The sequence below is a fragment of the Oryzias latipes genome, chromosome 24, assembly GCF_002234675.1.
Source record: "Oryzias latipes chromosome 24, ASM223467v1".
Classification (NCBI taxonomy): Eukaryota; Metazoa; Chordata; class Actinopteri; order Beloniformes; family Adrianichthyidae; genus Oryzias; species Oryzias latipes.
Genome location: NC_019882.2, coordinates 21,798,328 through 21,821,543, shown reverse-complemented (window position 1 = coordinate 21,821,543; position 23,216 = coordinate 21,798,328). Strand labels below are relative to the sequence as shown.

At 42.9% G+C, this 23,216-nt stretch overlaps 2 protein-coding genes across 3 annotated transcripts; one reads left to right on the top strand and one right to left on the bottom strand.

Moving 5' to 3' along the window:
* Positions 1-311: 311 nt before the first annotated feature.
* On the top strand, positions 312-8,594 carry wisp3 (WNT1 inducible signaling pathway protein 3). Its single transcript, XM_004083918.3, has 5 exons — positions 312-491; positions 3,940-4,177; positions 4,568-4,768; positions 7,859-8,052; positions 8,134-8,594. The coding sequence occupies exons 1-5, from the start codon at positions 444-446 to the stop codon at positions 8,413-8,415; spliced, it is 963 nt and encodes a 320-aa protein (XP_004083966.1). The 5' UTR covers positions 312-443; the 3' UTR covers positions 8,416-8,594.
* On the bottom strand, positions 8,559-23,008 carry tube1 (tubulin epsilon 1). Of its 2 annotated transcripts, XM_023953176.1 has the most exons (13): positions 22,956-23,003; positions 22,821-22,882; positions 22,675-22,748; positions 20,085-20,137; positions 19,954-20,005; positions 18,924-19,039; positions 17,581-17,702; positions 15,808-15,995; positions 14,487-14,659; positions 12,406-12,546; positions 11,939-12,079; positions 9,063-9,237; positions 8,559-8,813 (listed from the first exon to the last, which is right to left on the bottom strand). In XM_023953176.1, exons 2-13 carry the CDS (start codon positions 22,843-22,845, stop codon positions 8,655-8,657), a joined length of 1,419 nt encoding a protein of 472 aa, XP_023808944.1. In that variant the 5' UTR covers positions 22,846-22,882; positions 22,956-23,003; the 3' UTR covers positions 8,559-8,654. The 2 variants fall into 2 exon arrangements, with proteins under 2 accessions (XP_023808944.1, XP_011490363.1); XM_011492061.3 differs by having other exon boundaries at positions 22,821-23,008.
* Positions 23,009-23,216: the final 208 nt, after the last annotated feature.

Here is a 23,216-nt window from a genome sequence, read left to right as displayed (position 1 = left end):
TGCCAACCACTTCACACCCCCATGCAGCCCAAGCATGAAAATCTACGTACTTATTGTGAATCTTTATGGTCAATGATTTCCACCTAAATCGAGGCTTTCTGCTAAAAGAACCCTTAGTAACAGCAAATAGAAATAAGGATAGATTTTATATTCAGTCACACAAAAATAGGTGAAACTAAGGTTCACAGGCTGAGAATAAACAAGTGGGCACGACTCAAAGTTCTCGGAGCCACCCAGCATTTATGAAGACAAATATTTCCCCTTTACATCAGTGAGGCAAGGAAAGCTGTGTTTGCTGAAAAGACAGAGCTGCTTTGTCCCCCTCTCCACTGGGTCAGCCCTGGAGTCTCTCCCCACCCTGTCCCACCTCATTCCTGTCTCCCCCTCCCAGGCAAACCAACCCTCTGGCTCCTGGAGCTCCAGCAAGCCTCCAGATTGCAGAGATGCTGTCGCTCCTCAGTCTCACTCTTCTTCTCATTCTGGCTCATCAGGTAAGAGGAGTTTTGTCTCTAACGCTGCAGGACAAGCAAGAGCTTGTAGCGAGAAACCCGTTGCCGCTGTGGATTCTAGCACAGTATTGATTCTGGTTCAGCTTTTTTGTTGTACTGGTGAAAAGAGCAACCAAACTGTGAGCTGGTGGAGCTGCTGGAGGCCTGTTTTCCCACCACGAGATGAGCTCTTTCAGTAAAAGTGACTGGTGGGGTTCACATTTTTGACACAACCTTCAGTGACCTTTGCAAACTGGAGCACAAACAGCTACATATTCAGGTTTTATAGCACCAAACCTATGGCAGATATCAGAGTACAGAATATGCAGATGAAGCTCTGAAGCGTTTTTGTTGCTTTGAGAAGGTTTTCTAGGACCAGACATCCAGGGACTCCCTAAATAGAAAACTGAACTTTTATTTTATTTTTATATGAAGTTTCAGTTCACAGGCTGTCATCTGTCAAGAGAAGGCAAAAAATCCAAACGTTGGAGATTTTTAACCGTCTGTTCACAGGCCAAAGTATTCAGAGGATATGTTAGAAAAAGGATCAGCATTAAATGATGTTTTCACTTCTCTGTAATCAGTAAAGTTTGCTTGTTTTTGTCCATCTGTGCATCCACCAGAGCTTGTTGGTTTGTGGACACAGAGCTGAAACTTAAACCTGCATTGAGTTTTACACACATCAATCTGAATTGACTGCTTTGATTTATCAAACAATGACGACACATTTGTTCAAACCTCATTTGTTGCTACACAAATGTCTGATCTGAACATTCTGACTGATCCAGCTCCTTTTTACACTCACACTTCTACTATATATTTATTTCATTTGACTTGTCCTCTCTAGCAGCTGAGCAAACAGACGCTGAGAGCCTCTCGTCCTTTTACCGTTACAACGGGGCTTCTGTTAACTTTAGACACGTGGCAGATATTTATTTAAAGTGCATTTGTAAAGTGAGGTAAAAAGGATCCATCAGTCACAGATTCTGCAGTTTGTCCCACTGAAAAAGGTGAGTTTGGCCTGTAATACACTTCTACTGTGAGACCCAGAAGGTAAAACAGTATCCTGGAAATTACACCAGTGGTACAGTGGTTAGCACTCTTGCCTCACAGTGAGAGTCCTGGTTCAAATCCCAGCTAGATCCCGTGCATTTCTCCAGGTGTGACGACTTCTTCCAACATTCCAAAAACATGCTTCATAAGTACACTCACTGTAAGATGAGTGTAGCCTGCCTCCCCCATGAAACCAAAAGGTATGAATATCCTCATAACATACATAGAATACTTTACAAATATGTGTAGGGGGGTGTTTTCGTGGATTGGGAAGAGCTGGTGCTCATAGAGCAGGTAATTAGAGGAATACTCAGAAAGGAATCAAAATACTACTTTTGGGGTTGTTTTTTAAATTAGAAATAAACATTATAATACACTTAAAAGCTCAAAAAGCTGACATTGCATGTTATAGGCACTTTAAACGAGTCCATCTAAAGTTCTCCAAGACCATCTAGATGATCCAAAGGAGGATTAGGAGAAGATCACATGATCAGATAAAACCAAAACAGAAGCATGACTGGTCAGTAGTCTTCGGCGGTTGGGCTCTGGGTCTGAGACATCTTGCATGTTTGGACCAATAAGAGAACCCAGAGGCCAGACGCTGATGGTGGATAAGGCCAGGAGGAGCACGGGGCGGAGGTGGGCCGACGAAATGTCTGGAATGCCGATAAACAAACTTCTACGAATTGAAAGACAGGAATTTGATTGTGATTGGCTGTGAGGAAAGTGAGTACTTTAGCTATTGGCTGAGTGAGAACCAAATGATGAGCCAGGTGGAGAGATGAATGAGCAACCCAGCATACCTGAAGATGAAGTAGATCTTCCTTTTTGAAAATGCACCAAAGCTTCACTTCAAGGTTCTGGAGAGTTCCATTCAGTCTATGGACCTCAAAAGAGAATCTATGCAGGGAATTGAAAGTCTGTGTTTTCCAGCAGCAGCTTCAAAGCATCCCAGCTTCTCCATGGAAGACAGGATTGAAACAGTATGTTCAAACATGCTGAAGACCTACAGGAAACCTTTGTCAGTGAAGCCAGGGTTACATCACAAAGTATTGAAGTGAACTTTTGTTATTGACCAAATACTTATTTTCAGCTACATTAAAACATAAGACAGTTATAAATTATTTACTTTAAAGAAAGCAGAAAACACCATTTATATATTCTCATATATATATATATATAGAAATATATCTATATCTATATATATATATACATATATATAGAGATATACATATATTCTCATTGTAAAATTAGGTTAGTTTGGACCTAATTTTCCATTCCTATGATTCAGATAACTCATATTTTAGAGTCAGTGTGAAACCCTACATAAAGATGAGTGACTGAACATCAACTTTAACAATAGAATATTTTCTCAAACGTACAGAAAACAATTTAAGGGACACTACAGCTCATGGTATTTTAGACCTTTGAGACAGCAAAGCTTCATGAATTTCAGGCTTTGATCCTCATGATGTTTTGGCTAAAGGTTCCTTAAGGTTCTTACAGTCTGAACCAAAGTTCATTTAATTTCCTTTCTGCGGGACTATGCATGTACAGCAGGAGCATGTTAAAGCTTTGGTGTCAGAACAAAGGGGGATTGATGAACATGTTCTAGGTCTGACCACAGCAGAACCTCCTCTGGAGGTAAATGTTCTGCTCTGCGCTTGTTAAAAAAATGCCACGACAAAATGTCTGTTTTGTCAGAGTAAGGAGGTTCACGTCTAAAGACTGTTTTTTTATTATTGTTAAATACACTTATTTGTGGAAACGCTGCTCCTCAATGGCTCCTTCAGCAGATAAAGCACACCGGCTCAAATCAAATCAAATCAGTAGAGAGCAACAAGTCCCAATGCTGACCTCGTCCCAATCTAATCGACAATCCGTGGGATGTGCTGGACAATCTGATCCAATCCACAGATGCCAGGGAGGTTCTCCAAGTTGTTGAGTTCCTTCAGTGGAACTCGGAGAAGTTCTTACAAAGGAAGCTGCAATAAATTTAACTGGAAGCTCGTTTTTCAGGTTTAAAACAAACCTTTGCCACTGGGACCTAACTTTACTGCTTCCAGCTCTTCTCACTCTGAGGAGCTTTTTTAAGCAAAGAGGACTTTTGAGACGGTCCCTATCCATTCCATCATGGTCGTTTGATGCAGATGACACTTCTGGACGGTCTGCACGTCTTCTGCGTTCATTCATGAGAACATAAACTGGTTATCTGTAAGTGAGAGCACAGAGCAGCATGAATCCAGCTTTGCAGGTCTAAAACACCAAAGATTGGAGTGCTATGGAAGCCAAAACCATCAAAGCTCTTCAAATGTTTGACCAATTTAGACATTTTTAAACCTAATGCATGTCTGCAACCAACAATGTGATGCACCTTTTTTTTTTTTTTTAAATCCAGCCCATAAGCAGAGCTCAGAAGCAGAGGCTGCAGTTCTGCCGGTGGCCCTGCAGCTGTCCGGAGTGGAGTGCGTGCGCCCCCGGGGTGAGCTCTGTTCTGGACGGCTGCGGCTGCTGCAAGAGCTGCGCCCGCCAGTTCGGGGAGCCGTGCAACGAGAGGGATGTGTGCGACCCCCACAGAGGCCTGTACTGTGACTTCTCTGCTGACAAGCCCAGATACCAGGTTGGAAAGTGTGCATGTAAGAGTCCAGCTGAACCCACTGAAACGTTGTCAGACGTGGTCTTTGAAGACAGCAACCCCACCTTTTTTTCACAAGAATGAAACTGTTTCCACTGATCTGGGAAAAGAACCTGCTCTAAACCGGCTTGGCCACTAAACGATCCGAGTTCATGGAAGTGAGAAGTTTTCCTTTTACAGTTTAGACTTTATAGTCCACTTAGGCAGAGAAACATCTTAGGCCTGCTTCCCAGCTTCACGCCTGTCTTACTCACCGTCATTCTTGTTAGACAGTTGAAGAAGACACGAACCCCAACTATGATTATAGTCTTTAAGAAAGGAAAAGTCTGAGTCATTTTGGAACAGCAGTCAGATGAACGTCATGCACAGAATGTTCTTCCTGGTCCTGCAGACATGATGGGGGTGGGCTGTGACTTGAACGGCATCCATTACAACAACGGGGAGGTGTTCCAGCCCAGCCCCCTCTACAACTGCACCTGCATCGCTGGAGCCATTGGCTGTATGCCCGTCTTCATCCAGAAGCCTGCAGGGATTTTAGGAGCCAGTCCTCTGACGGGCAGAAAGCACCTGCAGGACACCACCTACATGTCAGGTGAGTGTTTGGGGAAGCTGGTGGGCGGAGCTACACTCCCCACATCTATTTGGAAACTACTGTTCTGACAGCCTGCAGTCATCTGGTGTTTATTTCAAAAAGTGAGAGCAGTGTTCATCTATCCAGACGTTTTTCTGAACTTTTAAATCGGCCAAAAGGGGAAACAAGCTAAACCAGAACTACAACATTTTAGCATCACTGTCCAACACTGACAGCTTCTCAAGCTTTCAAAAAGATCCAGGAAGGAAATGATTTACCAAATGCACATCCTGCAAATGTGACCAGGCTAACTGGACTGAGAAGCAGACATTTCTCTGGAGCACAACATGAAATCCTCCAGTAAGAGTGTGACCTTAAGACCAGGTTTGAGCATTCGTTGGGTCCTCATTCCCACAAACAGCTGAGGATGTTTGAAATATCACCTTTAAGTCACCACAGATGTGTTCTGGACATAGAGTACCATGAATAAAGCCAGTGGGAAGCACACTAAAGTTATTTCAGTCCATCAGTGGATCATCAATTACTATGTGTTCTATGAAGCTCACAACTTAGAACTAACACACTTAGTTCATAAAGGGCCCAAGTCCACAATTGTTCAAAATAGAGATATTATGTGTTCTATGGTCTTCAAGGGAAAAGCTATCTGTTTATGTGCAAAAAAGTCCCAAGTCTGTTGTAATGTACTGACAATGCTTGACATTTAAATGCATTAAGTGCAAAATTCCTGGACTTGGGCCTCTCTTGCACGGGTTTAGCTTTATCCCATAGATGGCAGCACTAGTTATCCAATATGGCAGCACCCCAGTTCAATTCAAGAAGGGCACAAGTCCAGAGACTTTAGTTTGCTAGTCCTCTGAAATGATAAAAGTGAGGTGCTTCATATTATAGCATTTTTAAGCTATGAACTGGTGCTAAATCTGGGTAAAGTATGAATCATTTGGTGTAGCCTCCCTTTAAGCTATGCAATTAAAATCATTTCCTGGAAAAACAAACCTCTTGGACTTGGGCCCCTTTTGAACTAACCAATTCAATTTCTCCACTGAATTCCCCAAGGTCAAAGTTTGGTCCTTTGCTCAGTTTTCCAAACATTTCTTTAAACTCTGCAACAAAAATCTGTTAATTTCTTTAAGCAGTTTATGCTTTTTGTTGTTAAATAACCCGTTTAGTTTTTGTTGCTTAAGGTTAAGTTGTACTTAACTTGACATCCATTTATTGGTCTTTGACTGTGATCCATTGACTGGAGTGTTTCTCTTTTCCCCTTTTTTGTCACACAAGCCTGGGTGTCTTTTTTAAAAATCTATGAAATTTAGCTCACTAAATAAACTGGATTTTCAAAAAACTATTTGGTATTAATTACAGTTTACTATCAACAATACTATTTACTGAGGATAAATACTAATATTTAGGGATTACAGTTTGAAGTTTCGTAGTTACTTTATTCTTTGAGGTTTGTAACCTTTAACACTAAAAGAGCCATTTGATCCAGTTTCTTACAGATTTAGACCCAATGAAAAATGCAAAGTCCCACCTCACCGTTTAGACGAACACACTTTCATATTTTTGTGGCCACTTGACCGTTCCTTTGTCAAATGCAGTATTTAAATATCTACAATAATGAAATGATGACAATGTTATTCTGCTATTGTCTACCTTTTGACAGTAGCACATACATGTTCCTTTCAAAATAAAATGCATCCTGTGTCAAAAAAGATCCTGCAGCAGTAGACTTTGTCTCTGAACAGAAACTCAAGATGAAATGCAAATGAGTTTGAACTTATTCTGATCATAAACCACTGTGACAAAACATCAAACCCTTTTCCATCATTGAGCTTAGTTATCCAACATGAGCATTTTGGAGGAATGAAGCTCTCAATGCCTCTGGATTCAGTGTGATGTCAGCAGGAGTGCTTACAAAATGTTGTGATCATATAATTATAAGTAAATCATTGTTTAGAAAGAATATATTATTGTTTTATGTGGTGTTTGTAAAGTAACATAAAAGTGCATTTTAATAAACTGGAGAGAAAAACAACGACACGGGCAAATTTATATCTAATTTATTTGAAAATTATTAATTAACGGTATTACAACTTTTATTTGACGTTTAAGAAAAAACGCTGCAACCTCCAGCTTTTTCTGCCTCAATTATTACAAAAAATGAACGCAAGATCATATAGACTATAGTTTCTCCTTTTTGTTTTTTACATTTTGGGATTTTTTTGTCAAGGAAAACATGTAGCTTGGCTCAAAAAAGGTTGAAAAACACTGATATAGATAACCGTCACCCACAAGCCTGACGGATACAGAATACTTCACAATCCTCAAATTATGGAAACAAAGAATTTTTTCATTCAGCTGAATTCTAAAAATCAAAAAAGAAAAGAAAAGTAAAATCCTTCTATGTAGATCCTGGTAAATTCCATCAAAGTAGCGGGTAGGACAGCCGTCAGCTGGACTGATTTGATCTTTTATCATAGATGTTAGAAGGCTCACTTAAAACAGAGAAACCAGCTGACGGATTCCTGTTTTTACTTGAAGTTTTTCTCTTTTTAACTCCTAATAAATATTCCAAATTCTGTAATTAAAAGCAGAATTAGATCTTCCCTTCCCAACTTATTGCTCGTTTTGCTGTAAATGAAAGCATCTGACTGCTGCCATGCATTTTATTGACTTACTGCATGATTGATTTGATCACTTCTTAAGCTTCAACATGTTATAAGAACCAAGTTACAATAAAAACAATCATTAAGCTGAAATTTAGAGATGATTTTGTGAATAAATAAACTCAGGTTCTCTTTCCAAAAGTCTAAATACATTCTTCAGTGTTAAAAACCCAGAATTGGAGTATTTGATGGGGACATTCAGAATCCTCCATCTGAACTGCTGCCACAACACACTTGAGGCTTCGCAGGCGGTGATCAGACTGTTTCAGAGGAACACGACTGACCAGTATTCAGGTGAAGTTCTCTGAACCTCCTACAGGAGCAGGACTTCTGGAGGATGCTGCCAGATCCAAAATGAAAAAAAGATTGATTGCTCTGTGATTCTCAGCAGCTTCAGGACTTGTGCTGACATCTTTAACACTTGAAGTTTACAGGGATCCTCCTTTGACCTGGAAAAGGAACTGCTTGATCCAGACCACCCCCTGGAGCCCCTGCTCCAAGACCTGCGGCATGGGCATCTCTGTGCGCATCACTAACGACAACGGGAAGTGCGAGATGAGGAAGGACAGCCGCCTGTGTCTTCTGCGGCCGTGCGACAAAGGACTGCTGAAGAGCGTGAAGGTTGAAACTCTTTGATCCACAAGTGTTTCCTCTCAAAAGTGACGCCAGCGGATGATGAAACCAGTGTGTTTGGAATTTCAGATGCCCAAAGGAAAGACGTGTCAGCCCAAGTTCCAGGCCAAAGTGGCAGAGAAACTGAGCCTCTCCGGCTGCACCAGCACCAAGAAGTTCCGACCAACCTACTGCGGCATCTGCACAGACCAGCGCTGCTGTGTGCCCAACAAGTCCAGCATGATCAGGGTGGACTTCAGCTGCAGGGGGGGCTCCGACACACAATGGAAGATGCAGTGGATCACTTCCTGTGTGTGCCAGAGGAAGTGCTCCAACCCCGGAGACATGTTCTCTGACTTGCAGTTACTTTAAGAAGAAAGCGACGGAGGCCAGCCGTGGGAACGCCAGACCCCCAAACCCCCTTTGAGCTTTGGACCAACAGTTAAGGACAAACATCTAACTTGACCAGACAGAATTTGGAGGGAAAATCCTAATAACTAATAAATAAAAGCTTCCTGGAGCAGATGTGGTTGGCCTGATCACAAGCAAAATGTTTGGTTTTTACTTAAAAGATTCCATTTTTTCTTTAAAGTCTTTAGTCTTCCAGACCTTCAAGTGGCAATCCTAAGTCTGGGAGGGTCAGGCGTGGCTTGGGCTCTGGTGGCGTCCAGACTATCATACTCCTCGATCAGAGAGTCCAGGGAGGACGTGGCCTCCGTAAAGCAGCCCAGGTCCATCCCCTCCACGTGTAGGAAGTGATGCAAGTGAGCCTAAAAACAAACAAACCAGCAGCTCAGTGTATAGAAAGCTTTTCTCCGAGTGAGACATTTGTCCATGCTATCCTTCAACACAATCAGACATTTAGTCTTTAAATTGAAAAGAATAGGAGGCTGGTATCTATAAGCTTACATGTCTGACCCATCAATATTTACACGCAACACAATCAAACCACTCAACTGTAAGAATCCGTTTTTCTTGGCAGAACAAAGAGGCAGCAGGTCAGACAGTGATGAACACACCTTCTTCCTGTAGAGCTTGGTGAAACGCTCTTTCAGCTCCATGAAGTTGAGCTTCATGCAGGTGTTGTTAGCCAGAGCCAGGAGGGAGTGGGAGTGGCCAACAGGTGGCACCGAACACAGACCCGTTTTCCAGCCTTCCTGGTTCCACGACACGAACGACAGCGATGGCCTCAGTCTGGAGCAAACAGGACCAGAAACAGGTTTTACAGGCACTTTAGAGAAAGACAGAAAATATCCGTCCATCCATTCTGGGGCCAGCTAGAAGGCGCAGTCTCTCCCGCGTGTCCTGGGTCTTCCCCAAGGTCTGTTCCCAATTGGATCTGTGTTTAACTATCGGCCAAACCCTCCTCTCCAGCATACAGCTTCCCAGGGAGGCTGAGGAGTGTGATTTCTCGGTAGTTGGTACACACCCTCAGGTCCCCCTTCAAAGAAAAAAAGGGGAATCACCACCCCAGTCCGCCAGTCCAGTGGTCCGGTTCCTGACTGTCACATGAAGCTGCAGGGATTTTGTGTTAGCCACCAAAGACAGAGCTAATGAAAAACTGCTTCCTCCTCCTGAGGCGCCAGGCAAATTACCAGTGTCTTTGAGGTTGACTGATACTCTCTCTCCATGTCCAAGTCAAAGTCTGCCCAAGACATTTTTTACCTTTTAAACCTGTCCAGGTCCCGGGACCTCAATGCTAAGCATCTCTGCTGAGCTACCTTAGACTCAGGAATCTCACAGGTGAGCCGGGCTTGGCAGGACTCCATCCCCAGGTTGACACTATCCTTTACTTCAGGGATTGTCACTGTGGCCGGCCCCAGAGACCTTGTGACCAGAACTCCTAAGAGCAGCAGAGACAATTGAAATGTAGAACATGGTTCCACAGACTCAATCTCTTCAGCCTCCCTCTCTACCCGTTTGAAGTTATACCGGATGTTGGACATTATTTACAGACAGACTTTGACAAGCACCAACTGAACACCACTCCAATTCAGATCAGGGAGGCCATTCCTTCCATGCCCTTCCCGGGTTCCACACTCCTAGACCACATGGGCACTGAAGTCCCCCAGGTGAACAATGGAGTCCCATGTTAGGGGACTTTCCGGTACCCCTCCAAGAGACACCAGGAGCTGCTTTTCAGCCCGTAGACTGAAACCAGTCACAGACCTATGCCCCATCTAAGGGGGAAAGGGACAGGACCCTTATGTCCATCAGGGTAAACTCCAACACTTGGCAGTTGAGCTGTGGGCTCATGAGTTAACCCACACCTGCTCAGTGCCTTTCACCATGACCAACGTAACAATGGTAGAGACTCCAACCGCTACAAGGAACTGAGTTTCAGAGCCCAGGCTGCAAATTGAGATCAGCCTGGCTGTTTTTAGCTGGTACCTTTCAACCTGCTACATGAGCTCAGGCTCCCCCTCACCTAGAGAGGTGACCTTCCAAGCCCTAAAAGCTGAATTCCATAACTGAGGTTTAGGCTGCCAAAGCACCTGCCTGCCACCCGAACCACATTGCACCGGCCACTTTAATGTAGGTAGTGGTCCCATAGAGGGATGGGCCCACGGAGGGGTGATCCCAAATCATCATTCTGGGCCTGTGGGGATTTCCCAGCTGCCAGGGCACTCACCTGTGAGCCTCAAACCAAGACCTTGGTCCAGAGCGGGGTCCAGGCGATGTACCTGGACCATGGTTATTTATTCTCATGAAGGGGTTCTGAACCGCTCTTTTTTTTTTTTTTTAATTGTCCTGTCCAACAGCTAAGCAGACAGATGAGAACTGAGGGCCTCTTGTGTTGGACATATTTTACTTTAACAACAGGGGTTATTAATCTTCTGACAAACCAAAGGTATGTCTGAATAAACCCCTTTTGTAATTGAGGCCAAACTTTATTCATTTCAATCATGTTTGTAAATCTTTTGTGTTGGACCGGATGGAAAAGGAAAGAAGGGAAGAAGAGAGAGGGATGTTGGGGGGGGGGGTAAGAGGGTGATAAAAGGAGGGGGGGGGGATAAGACCATGAAGCAGCATAGAGCAGACAAGTTTACTGGTTGTTAATCATTATGGTAAGGTTCAAATGTAGTAAAAAAAAGGGCGGGGCCTATCCACACACACACTCAAATGTTATAAACACACCTGTTAGCTGCAAAAATGTCCACATGTCAACATGTACACAATACAGATAGTGTTCACACACATACTTATGCCTTAAAACCAACTAGTGTGAAATATTTCAGTCATTCAATCATGCAAACTGTTAGTGCAAAGGTGAGCTAACACCAGTGCTCAGGTGAGTGTTTATGTTCTTCTAAAATGGGTGGTGGAGCGTGACAAGAAGGAGGGAGAGTGACCAGCCATCCCCACCCCAAGACCCCCGCCGCAGCAGCAGCGGCAGCCGGAACCCCCCAACGCCAACCGGCAGCAGGCAGAGAACAACCGCCCCCCCGGCGACCACATCCGCCACCCAGGCCAGGGCCAGCAGGACGGTCTGGCTCATCACCTAGGACCTCTATCAGGGGAGAGCCTACCAGGAGGGTTAGGCCTGGACAGCTTGAGCCCTTAAACCACTACACCACATTACGGTGGCGGTTCACAGAGGGAGACTGAAAATAGACCAATATATTAGATTTTTACATTGAAAATGGATTTCTTACATGTCCTCCATGGATCGATTTCCTTTTATGATAACGCAGCTAATGTGCACTAATAGGCTATCTCATTATCTGATGCTTCTTGTCAGAGCAGAGCAGGACATGGGTGTGAACGAGAGGCTGGGTGGTGTTCCAGTGGAGCAGGATGATGCAGTGACATGTGCTTCCAGCTGCTGGACGTGGGATTATCACCAGGCTCAGGCTGCAGGTTGTGTCCAGGTGTTTGGGCGGCTGGCACTGACCTCTCGATGTTTCTGCGGAGATCCGACACGTGTACGTTCCCTCTGACCATGAGAGCACATGCTAAGTACATGCTTTGCTTTGGGTTGGCGTGGATAAGCTGATGGTCCTTACTGAAGGCATCGCTGAACATCTGATCCAGCCTGGAGAAGAAAAAGAAGAATCAAAGGCAGTTTTCAGTAAAAATTATGTTTAAAAAGTATCTACAGTAACACATTAACTTGCATTTCCTAATATTATCAAGGCTATTCTCATTCAACTGTGAGAGGGAAACGAAAATCCTCAAATCTTTCTTCTAGGTCAAACATTATGGTTTTGCTTTATGTTGAATTGATTGATATGGAACCAATTGTATAAAGACATTTTATAAGGAGACAGAATGATGTCGGCAGAACCTGCTGCAGAATTCCACCAGGAAGATTTGATATTTATATCCCATATAAACGACGAACAGACAATAACAGCTGACCTTCTGGGGACGGCGTTGACGTCTGCCAGCGTGTACAGAGGTGTTAGACTGGGCACCAGGTAGTGAAGGCGTGGGAAAGGAACCAGGTTCATGGCGATCTCGTTAAGATCCACATTTAGGCTGCCCTCAAACCGTGCAGAGCTGCAACCCAAACAAGAGCAAAGAAAAACTGCTCCTTTCAAAAACGGAGCAGAAAAGGACACATTTCCTGGTACTAAATATTGAGTTTCAATTGTGATTTACAGCTGAATAGTTGCTCAAGCAAACTGAGTAACTATCTGAATGTTAAACTGTGTAAGAATGCCAAAATAACACAGTTTGGAAGAAGTGGCCAAAAGTATGAACAGCTTTGGAGAGCGTAGAAAAGAAGGGAAGAAGTGAGTGCAGGCAGGTTGGAATGGGTGGAGAAAAGTGTCAGGTGTGATGAAGAGTTTCAGCTCAAATGAAAGGAAAGGTGTAGAAAACTGTGGTGAGAGCAGCCATGTTATTCAGCCTGGAGACAGTGGTACTGAGGAAAAGACAGGAAGCAGAGCTGGAGGCAGCAGAGAGAAAGATGCTGAGGTTCTCTTTGGAAGGGACCAGGATGGATCAGGAATGAGGACATCAGAGGGACACGTTAGAGGTTTTGGAGATAAAGTCAGACTGAGATGGTTCAGACATGTCCAGAGGAGAGACGGTGAATATATTGGTAGAAGGCTGCTGAGTCTAGATCTGCCAGGTATGAGGTCTAGAGGAAGACCAGAGGAGGTTTCTGGATACAGTGAAGGAGGACATGAAGGTAGCTGATGTTAGAGGAGAGGATGCAGAAGACAGGGTTAGATGGAGGAAGCTGGCTGTGGCTAGCCCTGAAGGAAATAGACAAAAGGAAAAGAAGAAGTATGTTTTCCTTTGATGAATTTAACATCTGGGTGTTTTTGGCTGAATATGTCAAACACTGGGAGGAGTAAACAGAAATAAATGGGTCAGGCAAACACATTGATCAAAATGTGAGACAGAATTGCAACTGTTCTATGTTAGCAGCAGGAGCTCCAGCAGCACAGCCTGTGTGTTTGGAAGAGAGCTGCTGATTAGAGCTGGTAAAGCAGATCTGTCTGGACAGAAACTGCAAAGCAGAGGCCCAGTCGCTACACAGATGCATGGAAACACAGTGCTCACCCTCAAAAAACCTCTGCATTTTAACAGAAAGTTGTGTGTTGAGTGATGCTCTGCAAAGAGCTGAGTTTTTTGTTTTTAAGTAAGTTTACATCTTTTTGAAAAGTTCTGCAAACCTAACAATAACTTGACATACTCAGTGTAGAAACTAAGAAAAAGAAAATCAACCAGAAAATTAAGGCTAATTTGTTCTCACTTTAAACATAGAACCAAATGTTCACACATTTTCAGTGAGCTTAGTCAGAATAGAATCTGCTACAGTTCCAGCAAGTTTTTGGACAGCAGCCCTGAGAAGACTGACAGGAACGGTGATGGTTCAGATAATGGACACAGCCATCAGTCGTACTTTATCTGCTCTTTTAGGAAATGATCTACCTTGACCAAACTCATTTATTATGGTGGGGTTTTTCCCCCAGAAACATTAAAATACCATGGATAGTGCTTTTAGAGTCTTTGCTTTGGAGTCCTGTTCTCATTCACCTATTCACACACACATTCACACACACATTCAGCGGCTATGCTGCTGAACTCTGGCGCCAACCACCAGCGGTAAACTGAGGTTCAGTGTCTTGCCCAAGGAAACTTCAACGCAGGGTGAGAATCGAACCTGAAATTTTCTGATCAGAGGTCGACCGCCCTGCGATTGTGGCAGACTTAAGTACACAGAGGAGCCACAGCATTTACAGCCGGAGGTAAGTAAACATTGAATTTGACACCAAACAGAAGCTGCAGTCCTGGTTATGAGTGATGACACCTGAACGATCCTGTACTCCTCAGTTATGTATAACATGCTGAAACTCTATGGATGGATCACCTCTAAGAAAACACAGGACATATTTGAGACCTTTCTGAAGGCCAGAAACAGTGAATACTCATTAGTTCTCTGCACAACTGAGCCACTTGTTAGAGATGAAACCACAAACCCATACCTGGTCATATTGAGCAGCAGGTTAGCCACAATATTATTCATGGCATCAAACGGCTTCTCCACCTCATGAACTCCACCCTGTCCAGAAGAAAGCGTGGCGTTCCTTCTGACCATCAACTCTGGCTTAGCTCCATGAGCAACCATCTGAATCTTCTGCACAATGTCCATCAAAGACTGGAAGAAGCAGCCAAACACAGAAAACGAAGCGTTATCGACAGAGTCATCGCCCCCGTATGCTTACATGTTGTGTATACAGGATTAAAGTCCCTCCTCAGTCATCTTTGGCTCCATTTTCTATTATAAGTGTTCCAAGTGGTCTTTTAATGATGGTTATGCTGTTTTAGGACAAAATCTTAAAACCTGTGCCCTTTTCTGGGACATAGTTTCTGCAGAGCGGCAGTTTATGAGAAATTCACCTCTGTGACTGTTGGTGCGGAGGCCGAGGTAGCCGACTCGGTATCTGGCTCAAAGACGCAGATGATCTAGTTTTGGGCAAGTTGATGCCTGGGAATGGAGCAGTGGACTGCCGATTGTAGCACCTACTTCACTCCCACTAGCGTTTTCAAATGGGATCTTTGCTCCTGATTCATAATGATTTGTAAAAAGAAATACTCAGAAACAGTCTTAATCCTGATTTTCATAATTTTCTTAAAGATTAGTTCCTTCCGTCAAAGCTGGGGGGTGCACCAGCTCATGCCCGTCCAATAAAATGTCCTTCCACTGCTGTATTTACAAGTTTTTATCACTGTTGCTTCCAGTCACTTTGTGGATTTTAAACTTTCTAATCATTGCTTTTTCCTAGAGTGCAGAGCAAATAGCAGAAAGATCCTTGGTCAGGCCCCCCCCCCCCTCTAATCTAGCCTACAGAGGAGATGTTGGCAGAATCCTATGGAAAGAACCTGCCCTCTTTATCCAAGATTGGAGATATTTTCTTTTTGTGACTTATAAACATGAGAGACGGGGAGATAGTCTGCTGCTGAGACATGATTGTTTCCTGAGAGGAAGACAAAGAGACTTTAGACTTTTTGGATTAACACATTGCAAGCTCTTCGCATTTTATGAACTCAGCCAGTTGTCTCAGGTGAGCCAAGCTTCTCAAACTCAAGCAGATTAAGTCTCACACAGGAATGGAAACATCCATGAGTGATCAATGCTGAATCCTCATAAATGATTCTGCAGGTAGAACATGTAGATGTGTTTATTTGTCCCTCCTAATCATAGTTTTAGCTTCATTATTTTATGAAGTGTTAGAAATGTGAAGTAGTTGAGTTGTGCTCATCCAATGGTGTGATGGTGGATCATGTGAGAACCGCTGCACAGACCTGGTTCTCCACAGGCAGCACACAGTGAGCGTGCTCCGTCAGCTCTCTCATGGCCAACACGCTGTTGTAGGGAGACGTGATGACATCATCCTCTGCTGACGGGTACATGGAAGTGACAATCCGGGACACCCCTGGGAATTCTTCCTCCAGCAGGCCGAGCACTCTGGTTCCCAGACCAGAACCGGTCCCTGAGCGGGGAAACAGACGGTCAGCTTAGTTTGTGTCACCAGCAGGAGGACTCGGAACCAGGCTTCAAACCTTCGTAGAGTCAGTGAGGTTTTAGGATATTCTCCCTGATTCACTGCAACATTATTGAAGTGAGACCATCATGTCGTTGGTACAGCATGCAGCCACTCGCTGTTGACTAACACTCAGACTAATGGCGGCTGTGGTGACCCATCAGCAGGTCAGAAGATTGCCAAGTTGCAGGTTCAGTTCCCCTCTGCCTGTCCTGATGTTGAAGTGTTCTTGGGCCAGGCACTGAACCGCACATTGCTCCCGGCACAACAGCTCTGCCACCATCAGTATGAATGTGTGTGAATGCCAGTAAAGAACTATAATGACAGTAAAAGATTCTAGAAGCTTAAATTTGACAGTAAACAGAGAAAAAGGATGATGGCTCACCAAAGTCACAATGATAGAAATGTGTTTGATTTGGCTTTTTTAGCTATTTTATTTCAAGTAAATCTGCTGCAGCAGGAGGACCTTATTTTTCATGCATATTTGGGTTTATTTCATTTTGACATAAACTGGTAAATAAGTACAAATTGCTATGTTTAGAGAAAAAAAGACACTTTATGCTTCTATTATTGTAAATATATGAAAGCTACCTTTTATAAATGAATGGATTAATGACCACAGAAACAAATGAAATGCTTTTCTAAACAGGGAAGTGGAACTTTGAGGCTCTCAAATGGTCTTTCAGATATGAACAGAAACAGGCTGCAACAGACTGGCGACTTGTTCTGAGTGTTCCTCGCCTTTGCCCAACAGTAGCTGGGTTGGAACCAGCAATCCTGTGATCCCAAAAGGAGATTCAGTGGGAACTGAAGATAAATGGATGGATGTAAAATTGTCCTCTAGTAGACATCTAAAAATGTCTACAGGTAGACGAGTAGGAGACGTCTATGTGCAGATATCTAGCAGAACCCTATTGGGAGAGCTCTAATAGAGTACCGTAATGGAGTTGTCTGAGGTGTACGGTAGACATCTACAATGTATATTAATTATCTAACAGACGTCTTGTACCTGGTGGTAAGAAAACCCAAATGGCTTGTTTACAAAGCATGATGGGACGATTGGCTGTGGGAAAGTCGTCTATGAGAGATCTGAACAGCAATGTGCAATAAACCTCCATGAATTGATGTCTACTACTACAGCTGCAAACATTGAAATAGATTTGTCTGTGCCTGGACGGCGTGTAAATAGATTCTGTTTTCTAGATAATAAACTCAATTCTCTCAAAATCACAGAAGGTTTCCTAACTATGTGAGGATCCTCCTGAGTCTTTGTTGGTGCAGCTAGAACAGAGACTCACAAACGCTGCATACGAGTGTGTCAGTTATAACCATATGACTATCATTTAATGCTATGAGGACGACAGGGACTCTTCATAGAGTGTCATGATTACATGACCTATGTTATCTGATTTATGAAGATTATGGTCATTCATTGTTTTTGTTTTATGGGCTAAAACTCTAGCTCTAACTACCTACCTGCCCACTGGGCATTAAATGATGAAAGTAGCAAGTCTGGGTGGCGTTTGAGACTTACCCCCTCCCAGAGAGTGAATGAGGAAGAAGCACTGCAAACAGTCACAGAGTTCTGCGGCTTTCCTCAGCTTGTCTACAATTAGCTCCCTGTAGACTGATCCGTATGTCATGTGTCCGGTGGCCCTGAAAGTGGAGCTGCCATCAAACACAGAAGAGCTGGAGGCCTGTGTTCATAAAATGAATTCACACAGAACACAGGGTTCAAATACACCCGACCCATTTCTACTGATGACGGCTCACACACTTACAGACAAACAGACATGAGCGCAGGAAGCTGTGAGAGCACAACCCTGCAGTGATTCACCATCAAGCTGAAAGCAATGGACTTTTCCAAACTGACCAATATCAGCAGAAAAACATCCAAACAGATGCATCTTTGAAACATTCATTCATGTTTTTTGGGTAGCAAAATCACGCTCAACCACATAAAAAGTGTTTTTTCCCCACATGAATCTAATGTGTTAACACAAGCAGAAAATAATGCTTGTAAAACTGAACACTGCATTCATGCAGAGTGAACCTTCACCATGAAACAGGAAAGGCAGGGACAGTTAGTGCAGCCCCCACAACAAAACAGTCAAACATGTGTCGCATTTTTAAATCATCTCCATTTTAGCCAAAGAGTTGATGCTTTCATTCACTAATATTGATTTAGTTTCATAAATAATTTTGTCAGAGGTGAATGTATGATGAACTCCTGCTGCTCTGCAGAAACTAAGTCCTAGAAAACGACACAGGAGTTCCCTGGTTTATCGTGGGGGACACGTTCCACACACAACCCCTCACTACCTGTTTTTAGACCATTTGCTCAGACAGGCAGGAGCATTTCCACACATTACTCTCAAAGTGCAAACCTTCATAGAAAAGTGAGTTCAGCATTTTGTAGGAGGAAAATAAAGTCTGGAAAGCTGCACAGCAGACATGGAGACGGTGAACCGTGACAGCGAGGTGACACTGGAATTAAAAGACCACTGGAAACCATTTTACAATAGATGATCAGAGTGGGACTTTAACATCACTGTGGTGCAGATTTACTGCTGCGTTTCCATTGATTCTCTATCAAAGATCCACTTTTTTGAGCTTCAGTTTTGGTCGTATGCTGTTAAAGTTAAATTAGGGAATACCACTTTATGTTTCAGGACAGTTTATACTACTGGACAACTTTGTATTAGGTATGCCAAGAAAAGGAAGTGGTTGACTCATTGGGTCTGGAGATGAGAAGAGGTAGAGTTTCTGGCATCACACCATCAGACGTTGAGTGGCTTTCAGGTACACTGAAGACTCCAGTTCAGCTGCAAGGAGCTGAAAAGGTGGCGTGCCATGGCTGCAGCTCTCTTCTCTTACCAGTTGTTCCCTGAACCCGACACGTCCGTAAGAAGCTGAGCGCTGTCAAACAGCTCCCGCAGGGGGCCCTGCAGGATCTGGCTGATCACCCCCTCCTCCATGTCAACCAGGACCGCCTGTGGATTCACATATGCCAGAGTGAGGCCAGCACATTCCTTCTTTTGACACGTTTTCTGGAGGCCCGAGCGTTGCTGCCTTTAAACTGCGGCTGCACATTACCCAACCACAACTATAAATTGAGAGCATTTTGCATTCCAGTCTCCTATCTTTGGTGTTAAAACCTCAAAGCGCCACCTGCATTCCAGACGTTTGGTACACTGGGTGGAGTTAAACAAATAAATAAAAAAAGAAGCAGGAACTGTACTCTGACTACAGCTCATCACCACAGATGGTGACAATCCATCTCGAAACGTAAAGAAGTTTCTTGATCCAAATTCAATTTTCAAACAAAATCTGAAATTTTTAGAAATCTTTTCTGATTCTATTGTTCAAACCTTTTTCTTTATATTCAAATCTCTAGTTGTTCATTATGGAACATTTCCTTCCACCCAGTGTTGTTGGTTGGCTTGCTGGTTTCATCGTGGTAAATATAGTTTATGTAAGGAACCATCAGTCTGAGGCTCTGTCCAAATTCATCCACTAACCTGCAAAAGCTTTTATAGTGCAGGACTGGATTTTAATGCTGTTTGAACACTTGCTCACTACTCCATTATTGTCTAATAAACACCAAATATGAAGTTATTCAAGCAGAAATCAATTAATATAAACAACTTACAAAGACTTTTTAAATTCCACTGTGTTCTGATGATGAAACTTGGAGGATTTATGAATAAATACATGGACACGTTTTAAAAAAAAAAGAAAAATCATTGAAACAGAGATTTGGTTTATATTCACCAATTCACACTGGTTTTCGCAGACACTTAAGGAAATTTTTGTAAATCCTGCCCGACAAAATGGCGAACCAGTGCACTAACCATGGCGTAGTGGGGGAATTCGGACACAACCTGACTCCGTTAGGGGAACTTACTCTGGCTTTCAAATGCTGGATTTGGCCTCCGACGCTGCAGGCAGCACCTTTCCTACAGCGATGGACCGTAGATTATACAAAGAGACAACATCTGACTGACTCCATGATCACCTTCAGAACAAACATCCCACCTCCAGTCCACGTTTCGAAAGAAACTGCTGGTGGCGTCATCGTACAGACCCCTCTGAAAACAACCATGCAGAACAACAGGACTCCCATCAGCTGTGATGTCATAGCTGTTCTACATTTACATACAAACATTTAAAAGAAACTACAAGGAGCCGCGTTTCCAGAAGAAAGAGCAGGGTTGGATGCTGTATTTCTGAGTGAAAATTAGATTTAAAGGCTAATAATTGGCAAAAAAAAAATTAAATAGAGAAATGATCAAAGTTGACAATAAGTAAAGTGAAAACAGCAAAATAACAAAAAAGATGTTTGTGAAAAAAATGCCAGAGCCAGCGACCTCATACACCAAGGAATCCCCATGTATTTCAATGGAGGCAAACATCCTGGAATATTTTGAAAAGTTCAAGGATTTGAAGGACCAAAAGTCTCAGCTGGAAAAAGCTGAAAAAGCTGAACATTTGAATAGTTGAAAAGTTGAAATAGCTGAAAAATTATAAAAGGAGTTTAGCAGCAAAAATGGAGGAAGATGCTAGAATAAAGAAAGAGAAACAGGAACACAAAGAGTTGAAGGCTGGTCAGACATTGTCTGTTGGTTGAATGCTTTATAGAATTCAAGCAATCATTCTAAATAAACTTCAAGCTTGTTCAGAACTAAGAATACATCTTACAATTAAAGAACATTTGCTCCCATTTAGTTGCATTATAAATCCAGATATGCAACTAAACATCACGGTCAAGTGTTGAATTCTTTCATTGTTCCAGAAACCAAAGTACATTTTTTTTTTTTTATACACTGTATTTTATCCCACGAAGGGAAATTCTTTCTCCGCATTTGACCCATCCCCCTGGGGAGCGGTGAGCTGCAGCCGAAACCGCGCTCGGGAGGCAGTAGCGTTAAGGGTCTTGCCTAAGGACCCTCACTGGGTGATGTTAACTGCTCGCCATTGATATGGTAATTGCCCCAAGTACCATTGCTCATTCCCCTCCGGGAATCGAACCCTGGTTTCCTGCATGGTAGCTTCCCACCTTACCAACCGAGCTACCCAGATGATTTGAGGAAGTTCTGGAGGCCTTAAGAGTCAAAAGTGTCTATATGGTCTTCAGTGGTTGAAAAGCAGAGCGGACTGGAAAACACCAGCAACTGGTTTCTTTAAATGTTTCTAAGAACAAGCTCAGAGCTTCAGAGACTGAAAGAATAATGTGCAGCTGCTTTTTATGATGTGTGTGGTTTTGATAAAGTTCTCAGTAGACGTTGTCAGTCATTTGTGGAGTGGGGAGCATCTCTTTCTATAGGAGCAAACTATTTTTTGAAGAGTATGACTGTATTTGGTCAAACTCATTTAAAATCTTAATGGCAACAAGCTCTTGAGCATACACAGCTGATGTGTATGCTCAACAAACACATGCATCTGTTGGTGTGCATGTGAATACATTTTTATGCAGCTCTACAGCTGCATAAAAATGTATTCACATGCACACCAACAGATGCATGTGTTTGTTGAGCATACACATCAGCTGAAACCAAAAATTGAAACAGTAAAACACTCCTTTCAAAAAATGTTTTAAGAAAAGTCAATTAGCTTAATCTAAAAATTGTTGGTTTTTTTGCAGCGTTGGCTAAAATGTACTTTTCTTCAAGGCTTCATTTCTTGAAAGACAAAGTGACCATTTAAAATCTGGCTGTAGAAAGGCAATGCTTCAAAGTATCATTAGGTCCGTTGGATCTGAACCCGGCAGCTGTTGGATATGTCCCTTATGGATCATTTGTGCTGCTAGAATGAACCAACAGGATGATGAGAACAACCAGAGAACAGGTTGAGCCTGGTTCTGTTCCTGACAGATAGAGCAGCACACACATGTCGACATGCAATGGTTCAAACTTAAGATGTATCAGAAGGGCCAGAGTGTTTGGAACATTGTAGTTTTTCTTTGAAAACTGTGGCTTTTCTTCTCCTTTTAGTGTCAGTTCCACCGATACGTTCATGACCTTCAGGGAAATTGCAAACTTACAGAAATGCTGCATTCATGGGGTGTTGGAACGGTCAGAAAAATGTCAATCCGACTTAGAAAATACACATCAATGTCAGAAAAACAGCAAATCTTCTAACCCCACATGAAGGCAGAACAATTTTCTGCACCTAAACAAAGGTTTTTGTAGAGCATATCGTCTTTGACCTTTGATTCTCATTGTGTCGTTTCTTCTTCTTATTAAACATTTATTTTATTTCTGTAATCTGACATTGAAGTGCCAGAGGACTGCAGGAGAAAATGAGTCTGTGGCTAAAATCTGGCATATTTACATTTGATTTTACATGTTCATTAATATGACATGTCCCTTTTCTTACAGAAACATTATTCCTAGCATTTCTGGAGGTTTCTGATTACATTTGTGTATATTCATAATCTCATTCAATCTACCAGATTATTCACCAACAATACGCACTTTCTTTATGTTTTTTCAACTTTTTACATCTTTAAAAGTTAAACAAAATGAATGAGGTGTTTTTACATGAGCTGCAAACGTTTCTCATTGGGTTATTGATCATTTCAGTTCCAAATGTAGCAGTAATCGGATTACTCATGATCATCTTTTACCTTGTTGACGGAGGCGTACTCTCTCAAGGCCAGATCCCAGAACCTGTAGCCCACCTGGTTTCCACACTGCCCAACTGGAAACCACATCATCACCAGCGTCAGAGAAACATGAGGCTCAGTAAACAAACAGATCTACTGCACGTCACCTTGTACAACAACTGACTGAGTCATGGCTGCAGCAGCTCGGTTAGGCTCCTCCCACTCCAAACTAAGACATTTGTATTAGTTTACTTTGTGGAAATCCAGAAGGAAAAACCAAACGAAAAATGAATCAAATAAACCTGTAAGCTGTTGACAACAACTCCCGCCTTACAGTCAATCGGTCGGTCGCGTGCTGATGACGCGTTACCTCAGTAGCCTATGAGAGAGGCATATCCACTGAGTTCTATCGCTAGAGGAGACACGGCCGCTTGGGAAGCCTGGCGGGCGGTGGCGGAGCGCGACGCCATCTTGGTGAGGTCGACGACGCCCACATGACAATGATTTCTATAGCCTTTGCTGGCATCTAAGTAGCATTTATATAATTTATATATATTTATGTT